This window comes from Calonectris borealis, chromosome 9 (genome assembly GCF_964195595.1).
Source record: "Calonectris borealis chromosome 9, bCalBor7.hap1.2, whole genome shotgun sequence".
Classification (NCBI taxonomy): domain Eukaryota; kingdom Metazoa; phylum Chordata; class Aves; order Procellariiformes; family Procellariidae; genus Calonectris; species Calonectris borealis.
Genome location: NC_134320.1, coordinates 18,667,291 through 18,676,235, shown reverse-complemented (window position 1 = coordinate 18,676,235; position 8,945 = coordinate 18,667,291). Strand labels below are relative to the sequence as shown.

Here is an 8,945-nt window from a genome sequence, read left to right as displayed (position 1 = left end):
ACAGCACAATGACACCCCTCTGTCATGCAGCTTCCATCACGCTGAGTTCAGTGTCTGGTTCTTCAGGCTCTTGAGCACCCTGTGCCTCCAGGTGCTCGTCCTGCTGGCGTCTGCACCCTGCCTGCGTCTGCCTCCTGCCTGCCAGGCCAGAGGCACCAGCTTCACCCCTTGGAGCTGTACACCTCCCGGTGCCCTGGGACACAATTCTGGAGCTGGTTCTTCTCCTCCTAAAGTCCCAGTTCTGATGTGTCATTGGCAAGAAAATTACCACCCGGCCTCGCCAAAGAGAGGGCTGACAGTGAAAGCGGGTACTTCTGTGTTTCTTATCTTTTTCCTCACCTTTCATAAATAAGGTGTTTAAATAAAAAACTCTTGTGAGAAGAGGTATGTTAAGACAACATAGGACCTTACCAATAACTCACTTAACACACATTATATTCAGAAATCATACATTAGGCTAGGTTTAGCCGCCAGGATTAGGATCTGGTTCCTAAAGTGTCTGTAATAATTTTACTTCCCAACAACTTAAAACAAAATAAGATCAACTGTTGGCACCATGGCCATGTTAGAGCAAGAGCAGGTGCATCTGCACATGACTGAACGGCCAGTAGCTCTAGGGGTAAGCTAGGCTGTGTAAATGCTAACACGGCCCTGGATGCAGTTTCGTTCCTCATCTGCGTATGCTTTCACTGTGCTTCATCCATTTATTCCCTCTCCTTCCAGGCTTCCGACTCCCCAGCTTCCAGCACACATCTCCAGAGCACAGGGTGATGGGAGCTCCCACCTCCTGCTGAAGAAGCTGTCAAGGTCTGAGCATTTGCCAGGATCCAGAGGCTAAGCTGCTCGTTGGACTCTGACCTCACACCTTGGCCAGGCCAGGAGTGATGTGTGTGTCTGGGCAGTTGCAGATGTGCAGCTGTACAATCCCTTCCATCAAGTGTGGGGTGGGATGAAGCCCCAGCTTATGAAACCATCTCCCAGTTACGCTGATCTGGAGAAACATCAGCTCGTTTATCTGAGAGAAAAGCTCCTGGGGAAGCAGAAAGCAAGCTGGAGACATCTTCTCACCTGCAATGGCAGCTCAGAAACTGTAACACCTGCCAGAGATGTGAAACCCAAGGTGAGGTTTTCAGTACAAAGTGGGATGAAGGGATAGCGAGACTTGCAGCAACTTTCTTGCAAGTGCATTGGAAAAGCCGACGTGCTCAAGGGCGTCGTTTGTGTTAATGCGGCCAAAGGATTTTGAGAGAAGAGATATCCCAGGGCTTCTGTCACTCTCTGAGTTATGGTGTCACATGTTCCACTGCTGCTCATGCCCAGAGCAGTCACAAGAACTTCACACTTCAGCCATGAGCTCTTTTGTCATTTTCAGAAGTTCAGAAATGAGAGGCCTGTGCTTCCCTGCACAGCAAAATGAATTTGGGAACTCTGCGATTTGGCCAGAAAACACAAAGGCCCCAACTCTAAATTCTGGAAACACTCCTACCCCTGTGCTAGAGAAGCCCTTCAATGCTGCTAGAGTTCCTCGCTGCGAGATCCATTTGGTCTTTGGCTCTTTCATCTCTGAAGAGCCTGAACAGAGGCAGGACTGAGTTCCTTATGTCTTGTGTAAACCAGCATGTCATACTTCCACCTGGCACCTCTTCCCCACACGCGACCATTTGTTTCTGCCTTCTTCAGGTCTGCTTTTCTTTTTGCTCACCTTTTCTCCCCATCAGTCTTTCCTCCTCTGTGATCTTTAGTCCCTCTTCCTTAAGTAGCATGCAATTACACACCCTATTCTAAAACCCAGGAAGGACTCTTAATAAAAGACAGATATATATTAGCATAGCGTACTCCTGGCGCTCTGCCCAGATTCAAAATAATCTGTTCATACACTTTTAAACTGATGGTGTGGAACTGAGCATGGATCACATACATCAGGGAAATAAATGCTACCTATTTTTATTATTAAGATCTCGTATTGGCTATACTGGCAGTGGCCTTGTCCTTATGCATTAAGCACGACCTTTATTAATGTTCATGTTCTCCCCATTTGTACAGTGGCTGATTTGGAGGCAAGCAGAGCCATGAATGTATTGATGGCATCCTGATTGTTCACTGGTCCTGTTCTGAGCCTGGATTACAACTGCTGCCTTTATTTTTCTCATGACTTATTAATGCTTTGTATTAGCTGCGCTCAGATTGTTAATGGAGTTAATTTATCGTCCTCATATTAAAGAATAGCCTCGCTTCTGGGATGTGCTAATGAACCAGAGACCTTCCCCCACAATCTGCTTGGTTACACAAAGGCCAAATTTGTGCAGTACAAAGAAGGCCACTTTTCTTCCAGGGAAAGCACACTATTTAGTTTAAACTTTCTCCATAATGCCGGTCGCGTTAGCTCCGGCCTTGGCAGGCAGAAGTTGCTCTGGGCTCGGACACAGCAAGCACCCCGTACTACCCCAAGTCACGGCTGGAGCTCGCCTGAGCTGCCGTCGAGCAGCTCGAGGGATGAATTCGCTGCCAGACCTGCCCACCGCGTGAGGAGAAGCGCCAGCCGAGCTCCAGCAGCGCGGGCACAGCCCAGGCGCCGTTCGTCCAGTGGGCACCGAGCCGCGAGGGCTGCCGTCGGGCGGGTGCTGACCGGCCTGCGGCGGCTTCTCGCCCCTTGATTACACCCTCCCTGAGGGCTCCCCTCGCCCGGGCCGCCGCCACCTGCGGGGGCGCCCGCTCCCTCCGCCGGTCCCGGCCCGCGCCCCCCCGCGGCCCAGCCTCACAACGGCGGAGCGGAGCGGCGGGAAAGGTTTGTCCTGCGGCGACTCCCGTCCCTCAGCAACGTCAGGCTCGGCCGGGGCGTACGCCTTAACGACCGCTGCGCAGCCGCCCTTGAATGGAGGGGGGAAGGCGGGCGGGAGGATGCGCCGTCTGATTGGCTAGCCGCGCCGTCCTTCCTGGGCCAGAAGGCGGGGCAGCGGGGCGATAACGGCGGATGATTGGCTGGAGCGCCAGGCCGGGGGGCGGGGCGGCGGGAGGCCGCTGGGGTTGGTTGCGCCGGCTAGTGGCGGGTGCGAGGGAGCGAGGGGGGAGGGGTGGGGGGTCCTGAGGCGCCGCTGTCACCGCCGCCTTCCCGCCCAGGCCCGCGCAGCCAGGCCAGCCCGGCCCAGCCCCGTCCGCCCGCGGCGCGGCGCGGCAGGACCATGTCGGCCACGGACGAGCGGGCCAAGGAGATCCTCCGGGGCTTCAAGCTGTATCCTCCCGACGGGGGCCGTGAGGCGGACGGGCGGGACCCGGCCAGGAAGGGCGGGGGGGGTACGGGGATCGTCGCCCCCCTGTGGCGAGGGCGCGTGCAAGGCCCCCGGGGCGGGAAGGGGGGTTGTCATGGAAACGCCTCCCCGGCTGGGCTGTTCCCAATGGCGTCCTCCCCCTCCGGTGGCGGCGGCAGGGGGGGGGGGGTGCCCCTCCCCCTGGACGTGGCTGAACCCCCGCAGGGCAGGGACTGGCCCTGAGCCGGCTGGGGACTGGAAAGGAGCCCCCGTAGCGCTGGGGCCTGGTTCCCACCCCTGCTGCGCGGGGGGCTGCTGTGAGGCGCGGGGTGGGGGGGTCCCATCGGGGCAGTGGCAGATGGCCGAAGCCCCCCACCAGGGTGGCGGCGGCCGCGGCCTCCGCGGCGCCGGAGCTGTCCGCCGGGCGGCTGCTGATGGGCGGCAGGAAGAGAGGGGCTGCACACGAAGGCAGCGGCCCCGGAGCAGCGGGAGCCCCCCGCCTCAGCAGCGAGGACAGCTTACAGAGGGCAGGTGAAGTAGCTCGGCGCCCTCGGTCCCAGAAGGATCTGATCCCTTCCCCTCTGGCCTGCGCTTAGGCACTTCTGTTTGGAAAGGACATACCTGGTCTTCAGGTCCAGAAGCAACTAACTATCTTGTTCCTTTTCATACCATGAGGTACTGGCCCACGTTGTGTTGGTCATGGTTGGTCGTACGGTGTCTTTTATTGCTAACGCTGACATACTCTAGGTGTTAATGCCTTTCTGTGCAGTTCATGTTAAAACTTTTCATGTTGTGGCTTTCAAAAAGCATTCTCATTTCATGTCTGTGTTAGCTGAATATGAATGTAATGCTGATGAAATGAGCAAGTTCTGAGCTTGGAAGAGAAGTGACATCCTGTGTGTACCCTTGCAATGCAGGATTTCAGTGAAGTAGAGAAAGGCTCTACCTAAAGGCCCACATCCAAACTAAGGGTGGGAGAAATATGCCACTTGTAAAATAAAGCTACTATTTTTCACCATAGTAGATTCTTCTAAGCTTGGAAGACAAATGCTAGTTTGACCTTTAGACACCTGAAATTGTTGTGGGTTGGTTGGTTTGGTTTTTTCTTTTTTACAATGAAAAGGACAGAATTGAACAGAATACCCTCTTGATCTAATACTATTATTTCTAAACAGGTTTTTTTTGTCCAGTGAGATATGCGTAATCTCTATGCCAGCTGTAGCAGGATCTAGTTTTCTAGGTTGGATTTAGACAGACAGCTGCTATCAAACTATAAGCAGATGCTTTTCTTAACTTTTGAATCATTGTCACCTACCCCAGCCTTTAGTACTGCATCTGGTTCCTTTGCTTCTGCACTAGCACTATTGACAGTTCTTTTTCTTTATGAAGATATAGTATTTCAGCTGTCAAAACATGATTTAAGAGCCTTTTGTGCCAGCAATTAGAAAAAGAATAAGCTGCTGACAAGACCAGACTAAGCTGTTGGTAGAAGTGAGGAGTGCTTGGAAAGTTAAGCCTAGGGAACAAACTTTTAAATGCTTTTTGCATGTGTTTGTATATAGTCTTTCCTGGATAGCAGAGTTTACATGAAGGCCTTTGTCCAACTTCAGATTAAACAACCCACTTTGTTGTTTGTTGGCATGAGTAGAAAATGCTTTTTGCCCTTTGAGAGGAAGGATGTTCGACAAACCTAAGGTAAACTTCTATTATCTCAAGCAGCCATAGCATGGACAAGAAGCTTTACTAGAAATACTCTGCAGTTCCATGTTTAAGTACCTCAAGTTTAGTCTTCCTTTGCTTGCCCTTGCAAAAAAACTGATATCAATTTTGCTTCTGACAGGACAGTTTTAGGCAAAACCTTGACTGTACTTCTCCAAAAACACGCTAGAGTATTTTGATAGTTGCCGTAGGGGCCAGGTAGTATAAAGTCTGAGAAACAGGAAAGTTTCTCCAAACATTTTATAATTGGAACTTTTAGCAAGTTAAAATAGTTGGAAAAACATCTATATATGCCTTTAGTAAACCAGAAGAGTGGCTGAACAGACACATTCCTCATTTATGAGAGGAAGCCTTGAGACACTGCGCCATCCACACAGGAAACTACTCATGCCCAGATGTGACCATGCTCTCTCTCTCTGTAAGCCAGCCATCAGCTCAGCCTTCCACTTCCTCTTCTAAGACGAGCATGTATTCTAGAGAGCATTACATTTTAAAGAGATGCTTTATCTTCTGTCCACTCTACTGCTGTATCTGCTAATTTAATTTACTTAATAGAAAGGGAGAGAGAAACATGTTCTGAAAAGCTGTTAAATTTATACTTTGAGTACTTGAGAACTTTTTCCTCCTCTCCCAGGAGGGAGAGAGTTCAACTCCACCAACTTAAGCACACCCTGCAAACTTGGCACTTCAAACTGAACTTGCTTTTAGCACAAGAAACTAGCACGGTATTACACCTAGGGTCCGGCTGTATTAGATTCCTTGTGTGGTAAGATCAGTTGATAGGGTAGAAAGCATGATTGAGGGAGCAGGCTTCCAAAATACTTAGTTGCTTTAACACAGGAACAGGCACTCTAGCTGGAAATCCAGTTCACGTTGAGTAATCAAAGTCTCCTCAAACAAATTCTGTTTACTTGTGGTTCCTGAGAAGAGGTTAATTACAAGCTTTCCAACTGATTGGGACGTGCTGTTGTGGAAATTAAATTATAGCCTGAATCCACCCTCTAACTTTAATGCAGAGATATGCTTTCCTTCCTCTATGACACTAATGCAGAAACATGTTGTGGCTAGTGTCCTGAAATTCAAGCCAGAAACATTTGCTCTCTTTTCTCATGGATTTTGCTATTTTAAAAAGATTAAAACCAAAGGAGAAATATTTGATGCTTGCAGGCAAATGAAGATATTCATTATACTTTATTACACTTGTCCTAAGAATTTTTATGGCACTAGTTAAAAATTGAACACTGACAGTCCAGTAAGTATGTTGGAGTAAGAGGCTGAAAGCAGCCAGCAAAAACTTCTATAGCTTGTCACTCCTTCAGAAACAATATTTGTTAGTAGAGCTTGTAAGTATGTTCATCAGCTCCCTGTTTTGAAGGCACTTGCCTGAACAGCAGCTGTTGCACTTAACATAATAGTATCTACAGGTAGTCTAGTACTATGAAAATGCAGACTCGTTTGACTATAAGCAATATCTGTTCAGTTGGTAACTGAAGATTCATTCCTCTGGAATATTAGCCAAGTCTCATTTCTGCAAGTATTTATGCGCAGCTGGTCCTATAATCTCAAATGCATGAAATTTGATTATGCCTTTTTTTCTCCAGAAGATGGGACAGTTACTCTGTCAAGCTACAGAATAGCTTTTTACTTGACCCTCACTTACCTTTTCAACACAGTCCTCAGGTTTCATTCTGTCATTTTATCTTTAGAGTTAGCATGTACTATTAAATTTATGTATTTAGCATCCTTTTTCATAAAAAAGTAACACCAATAATGTATTTGCCTAACAGTCAAAACCCAGGGGGTTTTGTTGATGGCTTCCCCCCAACCAGCTCCCTTGATAATTTGTGAGTTGCCTATTTGTCTTTGTTCTGATACAAACTAGCACAGATTTTTTTTTTTTTATGCACTATGTTCATTAGACTGTTGACAGTTATCCTATTTAATTTGATTTGCCAACATTTGGAAAGCATACATGCTTTGCTTTTTTACGTAAATTAGAAATACCCAGTCATGGTCTGCAACAGCAGATTCACATCCAACTCTTGAGGGACCATAGTTCAGCTTCTTTATGCATTTCTTCCTGTAATATTTCAGCCAGAACAGCAAGGAAGAGAAAACCCGAACAAGTCAGTTGGGTCTCATAGCATAGTTAAGGTGCTAAGTCTAGCCTCTCAATATATGAGTAAGCACTTCTGTTTTCTATTTTAAATCTTACAAGTCAAACAAGATATCACCTATTTTATTTGCTTCTGTACAGAGGAGTCTCATCAGAATTGGATCTCCATAGTGTTAATTGCCATATAGATATTTATCAGTTTAGGACAAGTTTCTCCATGAACTTCCATTTAAGACTATGCAGTATATCTTACTGTACTTCAGAAGTCTCCTGAAACAAATTAATATGGTGAACATAAGCATGAAGAGACAATATTAACTGTAGGTCAGAATAATTATGGAGTTATGAAACTAGTATCTGTGGTCACTATAAACATATACCTATAGCTCAGGCACCTGAACATTTGTAGGCAAAACTTTATGTGTCAAAGGCTGTCCTACTTTCTGGAATCCTCAAAGTTCCCTGTGCAACATCCTACTAGCTCCTGGAGCTTCCTCCAATCCTCCTCTCACCATGGTTTTTCTGTCTAGGAAATCATTCTAGCAGAGCATTAACCTCTTAGAAAGATGGTTAGAGCTGTAATGAGAATATAGTTATACCAGAAACCATTAAGAGCTTCTATGAATTTTGTATTATTCTTCAGACAGAGATACTTTCATTTCCAACTTCCACCTTGTTTCTGCTGTACACACAGAAACTGTAGTCAATGACAATCTTGCCTATCAATTCCTAGACTAGTCACTGAAGTTTTGAACTAGTTTAATGCAGCATTCAAAAGTTGAGAAATCCAACTCAAGCTTCCAAATGGAAGCTCCATCAAACTGAGTTTCCAATTTATTAGGCCAATAGATCTTTAGCTGCTTATTCACTTAAAATGCTTATCTGTTGCAGTATTTACAAAACTAACAAGGTAGCAGCTTTAATTGGCTTAAAAATTCCCCTTTGTTTTGAGGTTTCCTCTGTGCGCTTCTTCAGATCTCAGTTTGCTTAGATTTCTTGCAATCTAATAGAAAGATGAATCGCCAAATTCATGGGTTAAAAGGAAACACCAGCTAGCTAAAAAAGGGCTGCCCAAAAGCTGGGAAATGCGCTCTATAGAGAGCCAAAGCAGAACTTGCATGTAGCTTCCGCCAATGCAGTTTTAAAATATTCTAGAAGACATGAGTTTGTGCTCCCCCATCCACGTTTCTGATTTCTGAAAAGTAGAATGTTCTTCCATCTAATGCATAGAGTTCATCATTTATATGATCTGAAAAATTGGTCTTCTGTTGTTCTTGAACTTTCATTACCACTTTCCTGTCTACAAACCTTAGAGTACTTTACAAGCAAGAGTTGTCCACATTCCCAGTTAGTCTGACTGCAGAACAAGTTCCCACCCTGGCAGCATCAAGAGATCTTTGTTTCAAAGAGGCCAGATTTTCACATAGAAGCTTTTGTCAGGTTGTACTTGGTAGTTAAGGTCAAGGTACCTTTACCATATCAGAATTGTTTCCAGCATTGACACAAGTTCTGCAGTATGCGATGATCTGTAGTTTTGGCATGCTAAACACAGACTGATCGTGGTTTTTATGCATAAGTCATGAGCATACCTGCAAATAAAGCAGGAGCAATTTTACTAGGTTTGGTTTTACTTGCCTGGTTCCTCAGTGTCCTCCCCTTGTTAACTTTCATTGAAAAAAGTGTAAATATTTAATTATGCTTAAACAGTGATTTGCATTAACTTTATATCTGAATGTGCTACAGTCAGTTTTTTGCATTTCAGACTTAATGCAAACCACTCATACTGTTAGAAGTGGTGCTTTGTGCCCTTGACAGTGGAAGGGGCATCAGAGCTTCACCATCACAGGAAACAAATGAGTTGCCAG

At 46.5% G+C, this 8,945-nt stretch overlaps 1 protein-coding gene across 1 annotated transcript in view; it reads left to right on the top strand.

Annotated features, from left to right (window-relative positions):
- Positions 1-3,020: 3,020 nt before the first annotated feature.
- Positions 3,021-8,945, top strand: part of PDE6D (phosphodiesterase 6D) — a 39,883-nt gene continuing 33,958 nt past the window's right edge. The window contains exon 1 of the mRNA XM_075157184.1: positions 3,021-3,229. Coding sequence (XP_075013285.1) covers positions 3,180-3,229 — 50 coding nt within the window. The 5' untranslated portion in view covers positions 3,021-3,179. The remainder of the gene's footprint in view (positions 3,230-8,945) is intronic.